This window comes from Dasypus novemcinctus, chromosome 18, assembly GCF_030445035.2.
Source record: "Dasypus novemcinctus isolate mDasNov1 chromosome 18, mDasNov1.1.hap2, whole genome shotgun sequence".
Taxonomy (NCBI): domain Eukaryota; kingdom Metazoa; phylum Chordata; class Mammalia; order Cingulata; family Dasypodidae; genus Dasypus; species Dasypus novemcinctus.
In genome coordinates, this window is record NC_080690.1 from 82,953,445 (window position 1) to 82,977,988 (window position 24,544).

At 42.0% G+C, this 24,544-nt stretch overlaps 1 protein-coding gene and 1 pseudogene across 2 annotated transcripts in view; one reads left to right on the forward strand and one right to left on the reverse strand.

The window, feature by feature from the left end:
- LOC131273035 (sulfotransferase 2A1-like) overlaps positions 1-24,544 on the forward strand; it is an 83,057-nt gene that overhangs the window by 23,511 nt on the left and 35,002 nt on the right. The window contains exons 3-5 of one of the 2 annotated variants that reach the window (XR_011646408.1): positions 8,132-8,186; positions 12,717-12,934; positions 17,942-18,070. Coding sequence is in view for 1 of the 2 variants with exons in the window: in XM_058280889.2 (XP_058136872.1) it covers positions 8,132-8,186; positions 12,717-12,934; positions 17,942-18,010 (342 nt within the window). In the remaining variant the exon portion in view is untranslated. Of the gene's footprint in view, positions 1-8,131; positions 8,187-12,716; positions 12,935-17,941; positions 22,643-24,544 lie in introns of those variants that run through there. The other variant, XM_058280889.2, reaches the window with a different exon arrangement.
- Positions 864-5,260, reverse strand: LOC139436929 (mitogen-activated protein kinase 6 pseudogene; annotated as a pseudogene).

Genomic DNA, 24,544 nt, shown 5'->3' on the forward strand with positions numbered 1-24,544 from the left:
GTTTTTAGCATTTTGGGATCTTATTTCCTGCTAAAGAACCTGTTAAGCAACTGGTGTAAGTGTTTTCCTTCTCATTTTGTTCATCCTTCCTTACCTCATAACAAAACTGACTTATGAGAAAACAGTCTTCCTCTCCATTCACAAACTGCCTGTCCCAAGAAGACAGGTACAAGACTTCTAACTGAGACAAATTTCCCAGTCCTTTTTCCTCTTATTCTTGGCTTACTGAATTTGATATCAAGCTTTTCAATTCTAGTTGGGATACTGAGCTAGTCAAGTGAATTAATTTATCAACAACATCTGTAAGCTAATGTTGTGAATGAAGTTGAATAGTTCCTGCAATAAAGGAATCAAAATCAAATCCCTGATTCTTTTCCCTTTCTTTTTCAGCCAGTTGCTGTGATGCTTCCTCTTGACCTATCTGGTCTTTAAACCATCCACTTCTTTCACATTTTGACTTGCCTTTCTTATCAGATTTTTCTTTGCTCTGTTCCTTCCAATTGGAAAGATCTATAATAAGCTTGGGTTCATAGTATTGATTAACTTCACTCTCTTTCCAAACTAAGTTATCTAAATACGATGATGACCTCATTATGTATTTCAAGTATGGCTACTCTCCAGATCAAGTATTTGTTTTTGTGATGATCTTGGTGCTGCCAACAAGGCTCCATAGAGTAATTCATGTCAAAAGCAGGATCCTCAAGATACTTTTCACAATCTCCATCCAAATATTTTCAAGGATCAACTTGTACTTCATCAGTGACATCAGACAGAGCTCCTGGGTCAAGCTGAACTTGCTCAATAACAAAATTGTTATGTATAGGCCAATCATGCTCTGAAAACTGACAATCATGGTATCTTTCTCAGTTATAAATGTGACTGTAAATTTCATCCATAAGCAAATATCATCAACTTCATATTCAATATGAAAAAGATGACTTGAAATTGGCTCATCTGTTGGAAAAGAATATACGCTTATGTAAGGATAGGAAAGTTGCTTTCTCTGCTGTGAATGAATCCATTGGAATAAATGTCAAGATCTGTTCCAGGAAATGCAGTGCTTCTCTACTAATTCCTGTGTTAAAGATTTTTGTTGCTCAGTCATGTCATTTCTAATGTAAACTGGAATTACACTGAGAAGATCCTGATGCTCTTCTTCATGTATAATGGGAATAGACTCTAAAATCAGCTGCATCTGTTTAAGTACATGTGCACCTGCAAAGAGGGTTTTACCAGTCAGCATTTCAGCAAAGATGCAGCCTGCAGCCCCCATGGCAATGGCTTTAGTATCATTATTAGTACAAAGTAAAAGATGTGGAAATCTGTCCCATTTAGTAACCAATCCTTCAGAAAGATGACCCCTATGGGAATAACGGGAATCCACGTTCCATGCAAGACCAAAGTCACCTATCTTCAGCACCACATCTCTGGTATTAATGAAAAGATTAGCTGCAGTATGTTTGCAGAATGAATATACTTGAGCCTTTGCAGCAGTTGATCAGTGAAAAGTCTGGCATGCTCCTCCAGTAAAGTGCCCTGAGCCAGCACTTTAGCCAAGTCTGTCTCCATGTACTCCTAAAAGATGTAAACACTGTTCAGTTCAGTAAGAGAGCCCACATCATCTGTTAACTGTCTTCTATTGGGGCCAAGAGGTTCAAATACTTTCACAGAGTCATCATGGTCAAGTCTTCTAATAATTTTTATTTCACATAGAGCATGTTTACCACTCTGGGGATCAGTAAGGACAATTTTCTTTTATTTTTAAAGTTTTATTTTATTTATTTCTCTCCCCCCATTGTCTACTCTGTGTCCATTTGCTGTGTGTCCTTCTGCATCTGCTTTGCATTATACAGTGGCAATGGGAAAATGCATCATTTTTGTTGCATCATATTGCTACGTAAGCTCTCTGTGTATGTGGTACCACTCCTGGGTGGGCTGTGCTTTTTCATCTGGGGACACTCTTCTTGTCAGGCACACTCCTTGCATTTAGGGCTTCCCTATGCAGGGGACACCCTTGGGTGTCATGGCACTCCTTGCACACATTAGCACTGTATGTGAGTCAGCTCATCACAGGGGCAAGGCAGCCCTGGGTATCAAACCCTGGACCCTCCCTATGGTAGGCAGACATTCTTATCAGTTAAGCCACAATCACTTCCCAAAAGTATCTTTCTAAAAGAAGAAAATGTGAAGAAATGAAATGTGTAATTTTCTTATATATTTGGGAATTTTATAAAAATATTTCTTATAAGACTTTTAAAATACTCACTGTCAAATCTGTCCTAATACTTATCTGCATGGTAATATTGTTGTTTACAGTTTTTTCTAAACATTTTAAAATTTATTCATTTCTACCCCTACCCCTCATTGTATTTGTGCTTGTTTTCTGCTCTCTGTGTCCATTCACTGTGTGTTCTTCTGTGCCTCCTTGTCTTTCGGCAGCACTGGGTACTGATCCTGGGACCTTCTGAAGTGGGAGAGAGGTGCTCAATCTCTTGCACCATGTCAGCTCCCTGGTCTGCTGCATTTCTTATTGTCTCTCCTCTATGTCTCTTTTTGTTGTGTCATCTTGCTGTGTGAGCTCTATGCATGGGCCAGCACTCCTGTGTGTGGCAGCTTGTCTTCACCAGAAGGCCCCAGAAATCAAACCCTGCGCCTCCCATATAGTAGACAGGAGCCCAATCATTTGAGCCACATCCAGTTCCCCATTTTACCAGTTTTTAATGGAAGTTGCACATGAGATTCTTATTCCTGCATCATCTAAATTGTTTCTTCCTTACATACACCCTCTTTCTTTCCTGCTTAGTGAGATTTGGCTTTACATTCAAAGGTCTTTTTGTGGTCTTTCTCCAGTTTTAGACTAGTGATGACTGCCTTGCTGGGGTGAATGCCCGTGTGGACAGTGGTGCCATTAGCCTTCTCCTGCTGCACTCATCGATGTTGATGACATAGTTCTTCCTATAAACCTGGACTACTTTGCCAATTTGCTGACCTTTGTAGTGTCCTTGCACAATCTGAACTTCATCATCTTTTCAGATAGGCATGGACTGAACATTATATTTCTGTCTCAGTTCCTGGGAAAGAAGGAAAGACATAATTTTCCTCTAAATGTAGAAAGGTGCATTGAAATGCTGTATTTATCAGCCAAAGGGGTGCTGATGCAAAATACCAGAACTCTGTTGGCTTTTATAAAGGGTATTTATTTGTGGTAGAAGCTTACATTTACTAGGGCATAAAGCACAAGTTACTTCCCTCACCAAAGTCTGCTGCCAAGTGTTGGAGCAAGATGGCTGCTGACATCTGCCAGGGTTCAGGCTTCATGGGTTCCTCTCTTCTCAGGGCTTGCTTCTCTTTCTTCACAACCAGGCTCTGCTGTGTGCTTACTTCCTGGGCTCCAGCTCAAGACTCTGACCTCCCTTCTCTGTGGTGCAGTTTCTCTGTGAGTGTCCACCCTTGCAAGGGGGCAGGACTCAATGTCCTAATGACATGGCCCAGTCAAAGCCCTGATCATATTTAACCAAGTAAAAGCAAAACCTCTGAATCCAATACAATCTAATATGCTGTATTATTCAGGGTTCTTAAGGGAAACAGAATCAACAAGAGATATCTGTCAATAGTATGTGATTCTATAAAAGTCTCTCGTGCAGCCATGGGGATGCACAAGTTGAGGTTCTGCAGGCAGGTCACAATCAGGGGCTGCAATGAAAGTCCAATGAAGGTTTTTGATGAGTTATGGGAGATGTTGACTGTCCAAAGATGAACTGAGAAATTCTCACTCAGTGCAGGAATCACTTCCCCTTTTAAGGCATTCAACTGATTGGGTTAAGCACCACTCATTGCTTATAACAATTTCCCTGATTGATGCAATTATAACCAACTATCTATGACTTACTACTGCAGTGAAGTCAATGGTGACTAAAGTCTATAAATGCCCTTGTATTACAGTTAGCACAGTGCTTGCTTGATCAAACAACTGTGCACAATTACCTGGCCATGTTGACACAATAGCCTAACATTACATATCCCAAGAGGAAAAGAGGAGTTCTTGCTCTGGACACAAGGGGATTGAACTTCATTTTGGCCACTGCCGCTTCAATGATGGCCACAAAATGGAAAAGCTACACTTTTAATTATTTTAAAAAATGTGATGTTATACAAAGAACCAAAATCTCTTATCAGTTACACTGTTTTGCTCAGATGCTTCTCCTAAAGAACATGCAGTCACCATATTGTAAACAAGAAGGGACTTTAAAGGAAAAGCAAGGCAAAAGTTTATTATATTTTGCCTGTTGATTAAAATATTTGTGGTAAGAAATAAAAGTAAAATGGAACAAACCTGCTACTATATGTTACAGTTAAAAATCTCTAGAAATAGATTCATGGAAGGAAATTAGGCCCTAGACTCTAAAGCTCTTGCAGCAGTCATTTATTCCAGGGCTCTGACCTCTAATTTTTATTTCTAAGTCCTAAGATATTGTATGTTTTGTGTGTAACCTAAAAGCTCCCTAGAAATTTTAAGTACCTGGAACCCACTTTTCAGCCCTAAAAGTGAAGAAGAAGCAGCCCTATGGCTACACAGAATGACTGGCCTGGAGGAACTAGCACCGGGAGGTAAAACACAATTGTCATTATGGCCAGCTCCTCTGGAGGGTCCCCGTGTGTGGTGCTGTAAGTCAGTGCCCTCCAAGCAAGTGTCCTTGGCCTGTGGAGGAAGCTCCACTGTCACAGCACTCACCTGAGGAAGCCTGCCCCTCTCCCTCCAGCACCTGCTGAGCACCTGTGCTTGCACCCTTAGGCTTCTCTTCCAGACTCACAGGCCTCTTCTAACTTCTTCTTTGACTGGGTGCCACCGTGGCAACATCCATGTTCAGTCAGTCTGTTAGAGGTGCAGGTACGTGCCAGCACCCAGCATCTCTGATCTCCCCTGAAATGTCCTTCCCTCATCTTTCAGATAAGAGCCGCCCTCTGGGTGGCAGCTCCTAGTGCCCATGAGCTCCTGTAATTGCTCATCTGGTTTGTACTGTAGCTGTGGCCTCTATCACAGCACTGCTGTGTGTAATTCGTGCTGGAGGAGGGCTCAGACGTGGGCTTTCAGCCCCTGGGTAGGCCTCAGGTACCAAGAACCATCATCCCCAACCTCAGGGCCACCTGGAAGCCTCACAGCCCTGACTAGGGATACCCAGTTAGCTGGAGGTGACCTGCTGGCAGAGGAGGGAGGCGTCTGTGCTGTTGCCAGCACACCCTGCTGCACCTGGGTCAACATCCCTGGACAAGTTGAGACCCACAGGGAACATTCCTAAAAAGCAAAACTGAGGGCAGAAGGTGCAGGAGGCCCCTGGGCTCTTGGCTAAGGCACCTAGAAGAGTTTCAGAGTATGCCCGTTTAGTTAGGCCAGCGAAGGTTTATTGAGAAACTAGAGGAAAGTGCTCACCCAGACACCGATGCAGGCTGCTCCAGGAAGAGGGGCACTTGGGGTCAGGAGCTGCCCATAGTAAAGCCTTTTCCCACTCCGCCCCTGCCCTGCTTCGGGGAGGGGCCCCACCTGCCTGCTGGCCTCCTTGCTTGCCCCACCCATTAGCCCTTAGGGGACCAGTGGGGAGGCCTTTAGTTCAGGTTTCCAGGGCTTCCCCTTGGCCCCAGGAGAAGTCCACATGAGGTCTCATGGGCAGGGGCTACTCAGGGTCTTTCCACATGGGGTCTTTCCTACTTGTTTCTTAGTAGCTGCATCTCTGCAGGGGCTTTCAGGTGGGGTCCCAGCTGTGACTGGCCTTTGGTCTTTTTTCTGTACTGAGCTGCCTCAAAACTAGAAAGAATTATGTTGCTGGATTTTGCCTAGGTCCCTGGCTAAACTGCAGGAAATGAATTTCAAAGCACACCTTGGTAATTAGGTCAGATGATTTATTCAGGTAGGGAGGGAAGAGAAATAGGAGAAAATAAGAGGTGATCTCCCAGGTGGGGAGGAAGGGGCTAAGAGTGATAAAGAGGCCGATTTACAGACTGCAGTTCCCATTACAGATTATAAATGCCCGGGGCTGCTTCTGTATTGATCCAGGCAGGTGTCAAGAAGCCAGAATAGGGCACAGGGACAGGGTGAAGGCAGGAGAGCAGGAGGCCTTGGTGCTGGTTTTCTAAACCTCTAATTACTCTGCCCCTTTGCTAATGGCACAGGCGTGGTCCCAGCTGTTTGCTGTCTTCACTGATTTCCCCCACCCACCCACCACCTGGAAGGGCCCAATGATGAGGCCCATTGAAAAGATCCAAGACTTGTCCTGACTTTTGGAGGAAGACTCAGTGTTTATGGTAGAATCTCACTGGGGTCTTCCAGCAGTCATCGTGGGGGTATCGATGTCCACATGGACTTTTTGCCAGGTTCCAGTTCTATCTTTTGACTCCCTATCTAGCCTGCTTCAAATAGATCAAAATATTAACAGTGGAACATCCAGGAAATCTTGAAAGAAGCCAAATGGCTTCACAGCCTGAACCCTGCAACCAAGGAACATATGGAACCAAGGATGGGGGTCCTGGTTAATGCCCCTTGGTGTATTCCCTCAATCGCCACTGATGATGCTGTTCATCATCCTTCTCCTCAACCTGTTTCTGTCATCATCATGCATCGTTCACTGCATGTCACCTTAAAGTCACCAGACTTTTATCCTGTTCCCTGTAGCTTTGGAGCAGTGGTTTTTCAAGGGGTCCTTGAGCCTGAAGTGAAATTCAAAAAAACTGTCCATGTGGAGATGTGTTGGTGTGGGTATGATATGTTTATTAATAATACACAGCACAGCGTGGACTTAGTAAGGGGTCTGCAGTTTTTCCCTGACTGGCAATGGAGTTCTTGGAACAAAAATGATTATGAAACCCTGATCTAGGTTATCAGTCTATGAAAAGCCTGAAACTAGTCATACCTTTTCTTCAGGAACTCAAAGGACTCCTTCAACCAAAAGGAGGGAATGTGAAGTTGGAATAATCAATGATTTCACTAACCATCTTGATTTACTTGAGCTTCCATTTTATCCAGGAAATTATAAAGAAACAAAGTTGAATGGAAGCAGGCTGACATACCAATGATCATTTGTGGTGCTAATTAAAACCCCTGCCTGAGCCTGGGAGAAAGAACTGTAACAAAGAGATGAATGGGAAATGGATGTGGCTCAAGCTATTGGCTGTCCACCTACCACATGGGAGGTCAAGGGTTTGTTTCCTGGTGTCTCCTAAAGAAGATGAGCAAGACAGTGAGCTGGCACAACAAGATGATGCAATGAGACACAAGGAGGAAAGCAGAATGAGAAACAACAAGCAGGGAGTGGAGGTGGCTAGAGCAATTAGGTGCCTCCTTCCCACATGGCAGTTCCCAGGTTTGGCTGCTGATGACTGCTGAAATAAAGATGAGCACATAACAGACAGAGAGCAGACAGTGAGCACATACAAGGTGGGGGAATGGTGTGGGCAGAAAGAAAGAAAGAACGAAAAGAAATCTTTAAAAGAAGACTTCAAGCCAACATCAGCAAATCTGCTGTTCTTCACCAAATGGCCAAATCATACATCAATATCCTGATTGCTTGATTGCTAATAAATGATCAAGGACATCCTGCTCAAACAGTGCTGATGGTCCCAAAGTAACCATAAACCATGCCCCCTTTTTCCCTTCCCTTTTCCTTTGTTTCAAGGAGCCATATAAGATGCTCCCCAGCTCACCCTTTTGAGCAGAAAGCTCTGTTAGTGCTGCTCCTGCATGAATGCAACTTTAGCTAAATAAAATTGTTCTGCACCCCCTTTTTAAATTCTGTTTGCTTTATTTTCAACAGAACACATACATCCTCTGAAACTACTTCATTAGCTAATGATTACTCAAGCTGTTGTTAGAGAGCCATTTCCCATCTCCCTTGGTATTTCCAAGGCTGTGGCCCAGCATGGCAACCTCAGGAAGCTGCAGACTGGTCTGTGCCAATCTCCTGCTTTCTTAAATGCTCAACTCCCTCAGCTGTGGGAAACAGCCAACAGCTGCTTCCAGGACTGCTGATGCCTGAGCTGCCAGAAGTTTCTGCAGGATGCATTTGAGATGGCTGCTGATTATATGTTGATAGATGGGATTCCTTTCCCTACACTAACTGTTAAAAACCTGGAATTTTTGCAGAATGAATTTGTGGTGAAGGACGAAGATGTCATTACACTTTCTTACCCAAAGTCAGGTAAGGAAGCAAGATCTGAAACTGAGGAAGGCTGTGGGCCTATGTCACCAAGGCCTGCTCTCTGCTCCCCATTGACTGTTGGTGATCAGAGTGGCATTGTGTTGATGCCAAGGACAGAGAGAGGCCCCCGTAATCCAAAGGCCCTGACAAATCATATGGAGACTTTCTGGACAGAATCCTACAGCCAGTGCTTGTGATCACAAGGGAATGTTTAGGGGGGAGAGTGAATGAAGTATTTCTACCCTGAGATTTCAAGAATAAATGTGAGATTGTTAGATGAGGGGGGAAGGTATGTGTGGAAAAGCCTAGAGTAAAAGGATGCGTATTCAAGAAATTGTAAAGCTAGGGACCATTGTCCCTTGGAGGATGGGGAGGAGAGCAATGTGGTAAGACTGGATGTGTTTATAGTGATAACCTGAAGCCCTAATCACCAAAGGGATAAGCAGTTTTCAAAAGGTCACTGGTGCCAAATTTACATTCTTCTAAAAAGAATTCACACAAGCAATTTTAAGGCTTGGATTTAACCTGCCCAATATCCCTCTACCATTCATAAGGTAAATGTATTAGCCAAAGAGGTGTTGATGCAAAACACCAGAAACTGTGTTGGTTTTTATAAAGGATATTTATTTGGAATAGTAGCTTACAGATACCAGGCCATAAAGCATAATTTACTTCCCTCACCAAAGTCTGTTTGGAGCAAGATGACTGATGATGTCTGTGAGGGTTCAGGTTTCCTTGGTTCCTACATTCCTGGGGCTTGCTTTTCTCAGGATTCAAGGTTCCTTCCTTCCTGGGCTGGCTTCTCTTTCCTCTGAGTGCTGACTTCCCAGGTCCTCAGCATCAAACTCTATCAAATCCCCAACTCTGTTCTTTGCCATGTCTTTTATCTATGAGTCCCCACCCACCAAGGGGTGGTGAAGCAACACCCTAATCATTACTCAATCATGCCCAGGTACAGGTCAGATTACAAGCATAATCCAATCCTTCTTTTTGGAATTCATCAATTATATCAAACTGCTACAGGTGCTGGTGCAAAATACCAGAAATTGGCTGGTTTTTATAAAGGGTATGAATTTGCAATAGGAACTTACAGATACCAGACCTTAAAGTGTAAGTAACTTTCCTCACCAAAGTCTATTTTCACGTGTTTGAGCAAGATGGCAGCTGATAGCTACAAGGGTTCAGGCTTCCTGGATTCCTCCCTTCCAGGGTCTTGCTTTACTCTGGGTTCAGGATTCCTTTCTTCCTGGGGCTGGCTTCTCTGTCTTCTGTGAGCTTACTTACCAGGGGTCCAGCTTAAGTCTCCAGCATTAAACTCCAACACCAGAAAACCCTCAACTCTGTTCTTTGTTATGCCTTTTTCTTGGAGACTCAATACCCTAATCATAACCCATCATGCCCAAGTACAGATCAAATTTCAGGCATACTCCAATATTTAATTTTGGAATTCATCTATAAGAGCAAACTGCTACACTCCACCCTCTGAATTCCAAAAGGGCATTGCAATATTAAAACAAAACAAAACAAAACAAAAAACTTGGGAAGTGGATGTGGCTCAACTGATGGAGCACCTGCCTACCATATGGAAGGTCCAGGGTTCAAACCCAGGGTGACCTGGCCTGTGTGGTGAGCTGGCCTATGCACAGTGCTGCTATGCCCAAGGAGTGCCATGCCATGCAGGGCATCCCCCACATAGGGGTGCTCCATGCTTAAGATGCACACCCCAAAAGGAGAACTGCCCTGTGTGAAAAAAGCAAAGCCTGCCCAGGAGTGGTGCCACACACATGGAGAGCTAAGACAGCAAGATGATACAACAAAAAGAGATACAGATTGCTGGTGCCATCTGACAAGAATTCAAGCAGACACAGAACACACAGTGAATGGACACAGAGAACAGAAAATGGGGGGCAGGTAGGGAAGGGGAGAGAAATACATAAAAATAAATCTTTAAAAAGACAATCAGTTTCACTGCAAGTACTAAATTATATCACAAACAATTTAAAGAATTAAAATTTGTCTAAGGGCAAAGTCCTGTTTGTTCTAGACCTCTGAAATTTACACAACAATTCATCTGCTTTCAATACACAAATAGACAAAGGATAAAAAATTTCATTAAATAAGGAGAAATGGAGAAGAAAACATGAGTCATGGGTCCTCTACAGTTCAGTAAACCTTCAGGACATTCTCCATTTGATTTCAAACTCTGAGAGTCATTCTTAAGATGATTTCTTCTCCTTGGGGCCATATGAAGACCCACCCTTTCCACAGTCTTGCCCAATGGCCATTTTCTTGGTTCCACCCTCATCAAGCATTTGGGTGTTGACCAAGCTCCACACCTCTCCCTCCAAGAGTGTTGGGGTGTTTGCCACACCTTACCCAATCTTTGTATTAGAGTCTTAATCCCCCTAGTACAGTGATGTGAAGACAACATTCCCCCTAAACTTGGCATACAGGCTCAATCCTCTCAGAGCAATGAGGTGACCACCTTGCTTTCCCTAACCTTTTGGGGAAAGATCCACCCCTCCTAGACCTGTGGGGTGCTTACATTAACCACCCTAATCCTTGGGGAATGTGTTCCAATCTCTCTGTACTCTGGGGTGGCAAAACTCTACCAGAACAAGGGACAGGAATATCCACCCTCTTCAACTGGTGGGGCAAACTCATCCTCCCTGTACATGTGGGTGGGGTTCCTCTCTTGGCCCAAGGTGATGTCCAAGTTCCAGACCTCAGTTTCCATGGTTTTCCTCTTAAAACTGTTTCTCCTTTAATCTCTTCTTTCTATGTTCTCTTCATTCCAAGCTGACAGTGATTTTGTTCGTATGGCTCTCTCAAAAAGTCCCTTGGTTTAGCATGCAGGAAGCAGGGGTCCAAACCATCAGACATTAAGACTTTCCACAAGTCTTTCCTAGATAACTGCATCTTCGATCTTGATTTGCCAGTTCCAAGTTTAGCTAAGTCCACAAATGGGGCAGTTCCATTGTGAGCTTGACTTCCAAAGGCTTGGAATTTCCAGAATCAGTTTCTCTTTTGTTTTTGCCAAACCATTCAGACCTTAGCTTATCTCTCTCATCTAGCATTTTGCTATAAGCTGCAAGCAGAAGCCAAGGTACATTCTCAGGGTTTACTTAGGAATTTTTTCAGCTAAATACCCAGGCTTGTGATTTTCAAATTTTGCCTTTCATACAACACCAGGAATTCATCTTGCTAAGTTCTCTGCAATTTTAAAACATGGATCACCTTTCTTCCAGTTTCCAATAAGAGTTCCATCATTTACTTCTGAGGCATCATAAAAAGTCTCTTTAACATCCATATTGTTATCAACAGTCTCTACAAAGCACTGTAGGTCTTTTCTTCCAAGCATTTCACAACTCCTCCAAGGAATACCCTTTACCCATTTATAAAACTGTCCCAGCAATTTGGTAATTGCAAAAGGACTACCCCACTCCCAGTATCATATTCTGTACTAGCCATAGGGCAGCTGATGCAAAATACCAGAAATTGGTTGGTTTTTATAAAGAGTATGAATTTGGGGTAGGAGTTTACAGATAGCAGACCATAAAGCATAAGTTATTTCCCTCACCAAAGTCTATTTTCATGTGCTGAAGCAAAACGGCAGCCTGTGGCTGTGAGGGTTCAGGCTTCCTGGATTCCTCTCTTCCAGGGTGCAGCATTTCTCTGGTGCAAGATTCCTTTCTTCCTGGTGCTGGGTTTTTTTTTCTCTGTGAGGTTACTTCTCAGGGCTCCAGCTTAAGGCTTCAGCCTCAAACTCCAACATCAAAACTCCAACATCAGAAAACCCTCAACTCTGTTCTTTGCCATGCCTTTTATCTGTGAGTCCCCACCCATCAAGGCATGGGGATTCAATGCCCTAATCATAAATCAATCATTCCCAGGTACAGATCAGATTACAAACATAATCCAATATTTCTTTTTGGAATTCAATAATAATATCAAACTGCTTCAGTAATACTGGCACCTCTAAATCCAAGAGCTTGTGGCCCAGTGCTCCACACAGGGCAGCCTCAGGCCAGGACAGCAGGCCCCATTCTTATCTGCTTTTCCCTAGGAGGGTAGGAGTTCCCCCTGGCTCACATCCTCTCTGCAGAGGAGCTGGCCTCTGGAAGCTTCTGGCTCCAGGAGCTTGCCCCTCACATAAACTTGTGGAGCAGCGCCCTGAGTATAGTGTTACATTCATCTAGTGGCCAATTCTTTTTCTTGTTCACCTCTGAAATCCTCACATTCAAACTCACCCAGCTCTGGATATGGAATAAGAGAAACTGGTTAGGGGTGGGTGTTGTGTGTTTGTCCAGGAGGGAGCAAGGGTGGAGGAGTGGGAGCAGGGGATGCCCAGCCATGTGCTTTACGTTTGAAGTACTGAGTGAGTGCTGCTGAGGAAGGAAAATGAGGAGCATCAACATACTTGGATTTATGGGCATTGGCATTATCAGTGGAAGAAAAAAGTGCCTTTCAGAAGTGGTGGCATGGCCAGAGATCAGGCTGTTGTAGGCACCACTTTTTTTCTTTATCTAGGAACCAATTGGTTGTTAGAGATCATCTGCCTGATTCATTCAAGAGGAGACCCCAGCTGGATCCAGTCTGTTGTCACCTGGGATCACTCACCATGGCTAGAAATTGTGAATGGGTATGAAAAATTAAGGAATCATACACCTGAAAAAGGCCCACGATTCTACATCTCCCACCTCCCCATTCAGTTCTTCCCCAAGTCATTCTTCAGTTCCAAAGCCAAGGTGAGCAAACCAGGGCAACGACCCTCTCGCCCTCTTGTGTGTGCTGAATGCCTGTGTTTTAAGGACCAAGTTAATATGACATTTGTTAACATGAGCATATTAGGCAAACTTGTTCCAAGCTATAGTGTCTGACAGTAAATAATCGCTGTGGTGTTGCTCCCAAAAATATTGCCTTCATTAGTAAGTTGAGCATTGTCTCACCCCAAGATTCAGTTGCCCATTTATAGTGTATAAATCAGAACCTATATTTCAGAGGAAATATGACTTGCCACTCACATCAGGAATGCAGTTGTGTTTCTGTAATCATGATATCATCTACACATGGCATGGTTTTCCCAATCAAAACACCACATGGGAAGTGGATGTAGCTCAGTATTTGAGATCCTGCCTCCCATGTATGAGGTCCTGGGTTCAATCCTTGGTTTCTGGCAAAAGAAAAAAAGCTCCACATGCCTCATGCATAATTCCAGGAGTTCTGAAGTGTGGCTCTAAAACTGAGTGACCCTGGGCAATAAATATGAATGTGTATTCTTCTTAGATTATTGTTGAGATCATGTGACACCAAAGATGTTGAGTCACTTGCATGACACTCCCCTGTTAAACCATCTTACATGATGTGGTAGTAGAAGTATTATCAAAAGGTTCTAAAACCACAGTGTGCTATATTATGTTCGTGTTGTGCTATATTTCTCTTTGTCTGCCTGTTTATTGTCAGGTTCATTTACTCACTGATTTCTCCAGTGTCATGGAGGTCATGTTTATTTTGTTACTAATTTTTTTTTTATCATTTTACACTAATGTGGCATATTGTTAGGCACAAGATAGAGACTAAAGGAAATATTGGATGAAGAAAATAATGAATGAAGACAAAACAAAACAAAAAAATGACCTATGAACAAGTTCTGGAAAATTATTGGGGTTTTGCATCAGAAAATTTTGGTTTGATTCTTGGCTTTTCAGCTTTTGTTTATCACCAATAGCACAATGCCTTTGCAGCTTAAATTGCTAGTAGTCATTCCTGAATTCATTTATTCCTTTGTGCATGCATTCCTGCTTTGTTTTCCTCATATATTTAAATATTATATCCCTAGTATGTATTTTGCTCTATGAAAGAAAAAATGTGCTGATTAACGTCAACTCAAGTCACCTACTAAAGGATTAAGTGGAAAAAGATGATGGATCAACTATGATTAGGTACTTTCATAGCAATAATACTGCTTAGTGATTGTCTGACATCATATCTGACTCCTGGGAATGCTCAAGAAATAAGGCCTATTTTTAAAAACATCATAAATATATTGAGGGTAAAGCAGGGAGAGAAATATAGGGAAGGTATTGGGCCTCCCCATGAGGGCAGGGGTTTGCAGATGGAGTATGGATGGAGGCTTTGGTCCTTCATTTAATGTCTGAGCAAGGGAAAGCTGGGGTGTTGAACTGGTGTGACTGGAGTTTGGGAACTGTTGAGATGGGATAACCTGGAGACAGAACGAGGTGGAGTGTAGCAAATGTGCTGTGGCCACCTGAGAAGATAGATTTAAAACTTCTTTACTGTGCCATTAATTTGCTGTAAACAGTTGTCTGCCTTTTAAGTGAATTACAGGAGGAAAAATATCTTTAATATTTACTCACTTAGTTACTGTTTCTGAGGCTCTTTGTTCTCTCCTATACATGCACTACTATTTTCTTTCATACTGAGAGACTTGTTTTAGCATTTTTAAAAAATATATTTTTTATTTATTTTTTAAAGAGACATGATCACACAAAATGTTAGCTTAAAATATATAGGAGGGAAGTGGACATGGCTCAAGAGATAGAGCATTGACCTACCATATGTGAGGTCCAGTGTCCAAACCCAGGTTCCTCCTGGACATGTGGTGAACTGGCCCATGCATGGTGCTGCCATGTGTAAGGAGTGCCATGCCACACAGGGGTGTCTCCCTCATATAGAAGACCCGTGTGCATGCAGTGCACCCCACATTGAGATGCCCCATGCAGAAAAAAGTGCAACCTACCCAGGAGGGTGCCACACACACGTAGAGCTGACGCAGCAAGATGAGGCAACAAAAAGAGACACAGATTCCCAGTGCCACAGAAAATGTGAGCAGACACAGAAGAACATACAGTGAATGGACAAAAGAGAGCAAAAAACTGGGGGGGGGGGGAGAGGGGAGGGGAGGAAGGGATAAGAAATAAATAATAAAATAAACCTTAAAATATATATATATATATATATATATATATATATATATATACACACACACACAGGAGATTCCCATATGTCCCATTCCTCAAGCATTTTTTATGGTAGGGTAGAGCTTCTGGTAATAAATTCTCAGCTTTCATGGATACAGGATTAGAAGCTAATGGTTGTGTGTGTGCTTATGTGTGGGTTTTCCCTCCAGCACTTTAAGGCCAGCTTTTGACTTTCTTTGGGCCTATATGTTTTCTGATGAGAAGCCAGGGGGAATTCTTACCCTTTCTACACTGTACAAAATGTTAGTATCTTTCTCTGGCTGCTGGGTTGCCTCCCTGGATGCAGGGGTGTTGATGAGCTAAGGGCAGCTGCCATCTTGTCTCCAGCCTCCCTGTGCCATGTCTGGAGCCCAGCTGTATGCCCTCAGTTTACAGGGTATTCTGGCAGATGTTTGAGTCCCCATCTCTCTAGACCAGTCTCCTTTCTGGGATGCCGTTCTGTCCATTTCTGTCACCCCAGGGGCCCCAAGTCATAGACCTCTGCCCCTGTGCCTCAGCATGACTGAGCTCACACTGCAGCTCCCTCCACTGCATTTGAGAAATTGTCCCCAACAGAGAATGGGGAGACCATGACTCTCAATTCCTTAGTTCCCTGCTCCTTTGAATCCAAGTCTTGCTCAGCTTCTTGGCAACTGCCTGAAAACTGTTGTCTGAAATATCGTACTTAGTTTTATAGTTTTCAAAGGCAGGAGGATTAGTTTTCTACCCTCTCCTCTTTCATGTTAAAAGAAGAAATCCTATTTCATTAGTATTTCTTGAAGGTGATGAAGAGAGAGAATTGAGGTAGAAGATTACTTAGAGGCATCCTGATTATTTGCATAGATTTCAGGGCCTGGATATTATCACAAGATATAAAGTTGAAGAAGAAGGAATATTTAGGAAACAATATTCCTTGAGGAACTTCTAATGTTAGAAGTTTAAATGCAAATGACTCTCCATTATGCTTTCACAAAAATAGGCAAAACCTCTCCTCCCCTCGTTTATGACAAAAATCCCACTGGACCTTGAGGCTCCCCTTATCTGCTGTCCATTATCCATGCTGAGGTAACTTTTCTCAACTGCTCAAGGTCAAAAACGTAGTTGTAGGCCAGGTCCTCTCCATGTCAATATGGTTCTCTACTGAAAACATGAAAGTGGTAGAGAGGGAGGAGGGAGGTTGAGAGGGGTGGAGAGAGGGGGGAGAGGGAGAAGGAGAGAGTGTGTGAGAGAAAGGGGGGGGAGGAAAGGGAGAGGGAGAGAAAACCAGCGAAACAGAGAGCCTGAGAGGCCCCCTTCCCTCTTTCACCCCTTCAGCAACAATCATTCAGGGCTGTCTTGTTGCAATACCCTCTGAAACCCCTGGGGATTAGTCACATTTCATGGTCACAGTTACTTGAATATAGAAATGCTGCAGGGATTTTAACAATATACAGTATGTTCATGAAAACAGTTAATAAATGCTTTGTAACATAGGTATGAATATATGTATTTTATGAATGTATGGTTATATGTACTGTATAAATATGTACTTCCAGAACATATCTTATGTACTATCTGTAATATTACATAAAATAGTTATGCATATATATAAATATATGAACCACATGTAAAATTTTTTTGTGCTATATAAAAATTTTGTGAACATGTTGATGTTTATTACATATGTGTAAATATGTGTATTACAAAATAAATGGTATGTCATATATTTTACATATATAAAATATAGACATATAGTAATACATGTACTGCAATATTGTGTTTTACTTGATATGCATATTTATATATACTTGTATACTGAGTTTAAGTTAAACATATACCATACTATATATTATATACCTATATATTATATTTAATTATATCATTATGTATCTATTGACACAAGTATATATTTTGCATGTAGAATAATATGAGTATAAAAATTTTTATAGTTTACATCATTTATATGCTATTCATATACTATAAACAGATAAACACTGTGTATGTCAATACAGTATATATACTATATAAATATGTATTTACATATAGTAGATATAATTTATTGATATATTTATATTATAAAAACACAAACACTTAGAAGCAATTTAAAGTAAAACATTTCTGAGTATGGTCACACATGAGGTGCCAAATGATGGGAAAAGCATGAGGTACACTGTTAGGTTGATATCAGCAATGTTCTCCTCCTCTGTTTGGCATGATCGTCATTTTATCAAACCATAAAGTTATCTTTTGAATGTTTTTTATACTTCACTAAAATAAAATCATAAAGGAAATGCTGTCATGTAAGGTAGACCCTCCCATTGTAATATCACACCTCTTCCTTTTGCCAATGTGCTGCTTTAGAGCAAATTTTTTAACATAAATAATATGCTGTTTTGCTTGTCCTCTCATATAAATGCTATTATACTGCAGACAAAGTGCTGCAATGGTTGGTTGCTGACATATGGCACATTCTCAGCAAGTGTTATTAGTTATCTAACTATTCATATTGTCCTGATGATTATTATCATTTTTCCTTCAAAGTACTGGGGAACATTTCCTTGGCTTGTATTGAAATGTCCTGGAGGGTAGAAACAATCCACGTCTTGTTCACTGTCCCATCTAGAGTATCTACATAATTTCTGGCACACAACAACAAACATTGCTGAATGAATGAACAGAAGACTGACAAGTAGCCACATGTTTTAATGGGGAATAGCTGTTTCACCATTTTCTAAGATCTAGGAGCAAGGGAATCAGATCCATTTATTTCACACTTTTCTTTTCTTTTCCATTTAGGCTATTTACATAATCGGAAATCCCAGAGATATTATTGCTTCTGGTTATTTTTTTTTTGGAAAGGAATGAAGACTGTGAAATCTCCAGAGTCACTTGAACAATTCTTTCAATGGTTCCTTCATGGAAATGGTGAGTCTGTCTTGAAATACAGCTCTCTATGGGATGGTGGAATTCTTGTACCTCAAATCCAATTAACAATGTTTCAGAGTAAATAGCCACATTGCCCTCCAACCTTGATATCAGTAAGCCTCTAGTACTGCCCACATTAGTCTAGACACTCTGCCTCCTCACAAGTTTTCCAATTATTCTTTTCAAACACACGGATACTCATGTTCTCCCACTCCAACCATTTTGTAGATCTCTGCATTCTGAAGATCAGCTAATCCTTGGATTTCCTCTTTAAGCCTTCTCTGCCCTTGATTGCTAGACTTCAATGTTTATTCATTCATTTTTCACCTTCCCCTTTCCTTTATCAGTTGATATTAAATCCAAATGTTCTCTGTTAATTACATTTATATGTCTCAGGAGAAATGTCCACTTAACAGAGAAGTGGACCATAGCATTCTAACAAAAGCATTCCTCTCTCTAATCCTTCACATCCTTTTCTTTCCCTTTGACACATTTCATCAGTTAGCATATTGGTTGGCCCTTCTTTGTCTCTCTCTTCTAGAATGGTTTTTCTTTGAACCCAACTAGAGACTGTGCCTTTTACTTGGTAATGTATATGCAACATAATCCCATGTTATCTGTATTATATTAGAGTTAAATCCCATGACCTGGACTTCATTTACACTATCTGATTTTGTTCCTGATTGCTAAAACAAATACCAAATGCTAGTTGGCTTAAAGAGTGGGGATTTATTTGCTCATAATTTTGAGGCCAGAAGTCCAAAATCAAGGTATCATCATTGAGGCAATGCTTTTTCACAGAAGACTGAGGTAATCTGGGCTTGGCAACTGGCAATGCTTGTCATCATTTTTTCTGTTACATGGCAGCCTCTCCTGGCTTTTCCAGGTTCAGCTGACTTCTGACTGTTTTGGGTGGCTTTCTCTCTATGTATCTGAATATAATTCTGTTTATAAAGGACTCCTGGAATAGGATTAAGGCCCTTCCTGCTCTGTTGGCCACACCTTGCTTGAAGTAACCTCATCTAAAGGTCCTATATAGGATGGGGTCTCACCCACAGGAATGGATTAAGGTTAAGAACCTACCCTTGTGGGATACATGACATGAAGCCAACTCTCACCTGCTTCATACAGCAGACTGTCCATCCTGTTCTTTCTTTGGACCCCTCCAGTTTATTCTCCGTGGAGTTTCCCTGCAGGTTTTCAAACCACAGATGATTGCTTCTTCATGATTTGTCCTCCTGCTCAAGCAAAATCTTTTCCTTTACAAACAATGCACTTTGTAATACAACTACTGAGCCCTCTAGTCTCCATTCCTGCCTTGCTGCAGGTTTCTCTTTGTTTACACTTGGTTGAAACTGCATGTGCTAAGCACCAGAAAGACCACATTCCTTTAGTCCTTGGCATGAAGTTTACCTCAACCTTTACTAAAAATGCTATCAATCGTTTCTCCAGCATTTTGTTCTAATTCCTGCCATGAAGTGTCCACTTGCTCAAAAGGACATTGCTCTGGGAATTAAGAAGAAACACAATATCACCACCATTTGCTTCTGTCTCCTTTAGGTGCACATGCATCTCTCTTTCAGTCAAAAAAAATGAGAAAAAGATTTTATCCAGATTATCCCAATAAGGACCGTCTGCTGCCCATGGTTAAAGAAAGTTTTAATACATCTACCTACATCAGTGGGGAGACCTGTGGAAAACAAAGCCTAGGAATAGGACTAAGTCCTTTGAACAGTCATGCATGCCATTCATAGAGGACCCCAGATGATAGCTATTGAGCTAGAGAGAGGAATAGCTGCCAGTGGCCAAGGACTGGAGGGAGGGTTGTGGCTGTGGACATTTAAGGGCACCCTGAATGATCTTCAGTTTTCATTTTAAAATTGAGAAAATAGGTTTTTCTCTACTGCCTAAGTAAAATACCTATGTAATTAATGTCTTCATAGTAAAAGTGCAGAAGTAAAAAGCTGGGTCCTAAAAATGCATTTAATATGTAATACATTCCATTAAAAGTGTTTGAAAGATATATAAAAATCAAGAGATAAACTCCAGCATTGTCAAACACTCTTGGGCATTCAAATCCAGCCTTGAATACACTGTAGGTTGCCTCTCCATATGAATTATTGACTAGGTTTGTCACTGACCCATAAAACAATAAAAGTATCTACTACAACTCTGGTTGTGCTCCTGAAGTCAATGAAAACTATGTTACAGTTTCAAAGTCCTGCAACAGCCAATAACAGCTCAATATAGCCAAATGTACAATGGATATCACCTCCAGACTGGGCTGTTTCATAATGGCAGAGTGCTATGCACCAGACAGTAGAATACTGGAAACTCCTTTCTTAGTTTCTCTATAGGGTCAATGGTGCTGAAGCTTCTGTAAAGAACATACCAATGGAGCAATGAATATTAGAATACTGGGAGTAAAACTTAAACACAGTTGGAACTATAGCTTGCTCCCATGGAGAGATAACATGTATGGCATTGCAAACCTAAACTTACAGTTATTAACTGCACCTCAAGGAGAAAGTAATGCTTTGAGTAGTACATTAATATTTATAGTATTTAATACTATACCTATATCCTATTCTAAATATATGTCTGATGATATGGTAATACCTCTAATAAATCATATGCAGAAGGACATTCAGCATGTTCAAAGTAATCATCAACTTCATTTTCTGAGTAGTTAATGAACATGTCTATAAGGTAAAGGAATGGCCACCTTGCCTGAGAACCGTGAAGCCAACAGCCCTCTTAATTAAAAAGCCACTAAATAAGCTTGGGTGTGCCCTCCACAATCTTCATCCCATATCATGTGCTTGAGGTCAGGGGCCGCCAGTGGCTTACGGGCAGCCAGTATCAATTACTAAAGACCCCAATGTGCAGAGAGGAGTATGTCAAACTCTCTACCCAACCACACTACCTCCTGTAGTGGGCCCAAAGTCAGATCCTGAGGGACCCCTTCTCCATTCCTGCCTTGAAATTCTTAACCAAAATACTCAAGCAGACCAGATTTAAAGGATAAGCCTCTTGTGAATGCAAATATCAAATGGTTCACAGATGGAAACAGTTTTATTAAGAAAGAGACAAAAAAGGCAAGCTATAGAGTGGTTCCTCAATTTGAAACCATAAAGCCCAAGTTCTTCCCCCTGGAACTTCAGCCCTGAAAGAAGAGCAATTTGCACTTAGCCAATGTTTAAAGCCAGCAGATGGAAAACAGGCTAATATTTGCACAGACTCTATGTATGCTTTCCTTATCCTTCATGCTCTCTCTGCTGTTTAATGAGAACAAAGATTGCTTACTAACAGTGGGTCACCAATTAAACATAGCTAAGAAATCCTAGATTTAGTAAAACCCATACTGTTACCTTGGGAAACAGTAGTTATGCATTATCCAGGGCATCAGAAAACAAACAGTGCTATTGCCAAAAAAGCAATACTTGTGCTTACACAGTTATGAAAGTGGCAGCACAAACCCACATTTCCCTCCTGTCCCTTATTCTAGCACCTGTACCCAGTACTTGGAGTTCCACAGTATAGTCAGTATGAAATAACCAGGGCTCCTAGCCTGTAGTTCATCCTGAAAACTGATGGGTGGCTTGTTAAAAATACTCAAGTCAACCTGCCGGGAGCTGTGCAGTGGAAAGCCCTTCATGAACTTCACAAAGGAACTCCTCTGGGGAGGTATACCCAGGTCCTATGATCATGGCAAATGGTTCTGGAGTTTGGAGCCTTGCCAGTGGGCCCTATTTTGGAGTTTGTACTCCTGAGAGTGACAGAGTACACAGTATGTAGCTTCTCTACACATGCCTCTTCTGTTACTTTTATTAAACCTTTGTTTGGAGCTGGGATTGGTGTATGCCCAGGGGACTTGAATCTCTGGACAGTCCATGTGCTAGCTGGGCCCTGAGCCTCAGCAGAGTTGCAAAATCTACTGTTCAGTTCATTGGATTTACCCAGGTCAGCTAACAAAGAGGTGAGGATGATCAACCACCACACCAAGGAACCAAGAAAGTCTACAACTACAAGCAGGAGAATCCCATGCATCAGCCATGTGGGATTTAAGACCCCTCTCAATTTAGAGTTGGAGTGAACATCACCATGCCAGGGTCCTTGGGATGGGAGAATAAAATATGGATTAGAGTGGACTTACTGGTATTCTGCTATAGAATTATTGTGACTCTAGCAATGGAAGAAATGATATCATTTGTGTAGAGACAGAGACCACGGGCATTGCTGAAGGCAGGGAGAGAGAAAAAGAGGTGTGATATGGGGGCATTTTTGAGCCTTGGAGTTGTTCTTAATGATATTGCAGGGACAGATGCAGTACATTATATACCCCCTGAATGGACTGGGGGAGAATGTACACTTTAATGTAAACTATAATCCATGCTGTGTGGCAGTGCTCCAAAATGTATTCATCAAATGCAATGAATATACTACACTAATGAAAAAAGTTGTTGATGTGGGAGGAGTGGGGGGTGTGGGAAGTGGGGTATATATGAACCTTTTATATTTTTTAATGTAAAAATAAATAAATTTATTTAGCAGTGAAGAAAGGAGAAAAAATGCATTGAGGCAGGTCAGAATGGGGAACTGGAGAAGGAAAAAGGGAGAGCAGTAAGCACTTCATATCAGGGACAACAGAAAGCACTGTATACAGCCAGACCAGAGCTATTGTGGGCATCCAGACCTGAGTTATTGCATATAAAACCTCAGGAAATAAGAGATAACATCATATTCTGCCCAACCAGAGAAAACAGAATATACTGGCCCTTATCCCTCCCCTACCAAATGAAACCACCAGGAAGAAGACACTCCCATTTCATCCCTACTTAAACCTGGGCCCCAAGGCACCGGGTTACCACTTTGCCAGTAAAAGCACCCACATGCATGTCTCAAGTGTGTACTTTCACTGCTTTCACTTTGAAATGAACTGTTTGCTTAAAAAAAAGAAAGAAAGAAAAAAACCCAAGCCCAAACGCCATATGATAGGAAAGTGAAAATAAAGAGGAAGAAATATTTGAGGTAACAATGAACATAAATTTCATAGGATTAGAGATGAAAGATTCTCTGAAGACCTGAAAAAGTGAGAGGTTGGAAGTTGACTTGACGACAGAGTCCAGGGCCCTGAAGATCTGAATGTCTTGTGGTGAATTAAATTGAACAGTAGCATCCATTAAGGTCTAAATTTACCCCTCTCCACCATCTACCCAAAATTCACCAGAAGATGGCAATTTGACAGAAGAACATGTGGAAACAAATCAGGCAGTGATTCCCGAGCTCAACTAACACGGCTTTGGGCTGTTGTAAGGAATGTGTGCTACTCCTCAGATGGTGCTAGAAGACTCCATCTCAGTGCGACCCCTATGCCCAATAATTATCGATCAGCCCAAGCAAGTCCAGGGGGAACAGCCAGAATATGACAGGCTCTTGAAACCCCACGAGTGACTGGAGGTAGTGGGTGCAAGCCCTTGCTCAGTAACAGATATGCTCATGCTCTTGATTATGGTGATGGTTTCACAGGTGTATATATGTCTAAAAATAATTCTGGATGTATGTAGAAAATATAGGCAAGGTATTTATGGACAGACTGAATGTGGCATGTGGGGAAAAAAAAAGAAGAGTAAGATGACACTCAAACATTCTTTTTGCCTGAGCACCTGGGAAGGTGAGACTGCCATAACTGATGTGGTCGTTCAGAAGATATTACGGTGGGGGAAATGGGGACAGTTTGGGATGTGCAGAGATTCAAGGCTTGTTAGATGTCCAAGTGGAAAGATCAAGAAATTCCATGGAAGCAGATGTGGCTCAAGTGATAGGGCTTCTGCCTACCATATGGGAGGATCTGGGTTCAATCCCTCGGGCCTCCTTGTGAAAAGGATGAGAAAGCATGCTTGTACAGCAAGCCAATGCAAGCATGGTGAGGTGAGGGCTGGCATGGTGAGCCAAGTGCTTGCATGAATGCATGCATTGTGAGCTGAGTACCCACACAGTGAGTTGAGTGCCCACATGATCAGTTGTATGCCCACATGAGTGCCTATGCAGCGAGCCAGTACCTGCATGGTGAGCTGAGTGTCTGCACGGTGAGCCAATGCCCACATGGTGAGCTGAGTGCCCGCGTGGCAAGCCAAATGTCCATGCAGTGAGTCAATGCCCGTGCAAGTGAGTCATGCAGCAAGATGATGACTCAATAAAAGAGACGAAGGGGAGAGTCAAGGTGAATTGCCGCAGAAACCAGAAAATGCAGTGGTGCTGCTGACAGGTAACCTCTCTCCACATCAGAGGTCCCCAGGAACAAACCCCAGTGAATCCTAGAGGAGAAAGATAAGAAGAGAAGACACAAAGAGAAATAGATGCAGAGGATCACACAGCAAATGGACACAACAAAAACAGTAGGGGTGTGGAGTGGGAGGGAGAGGAGAAAAATAAATGAATAAATCTTTAAAATAAAAGAAATCCCAAATCCAT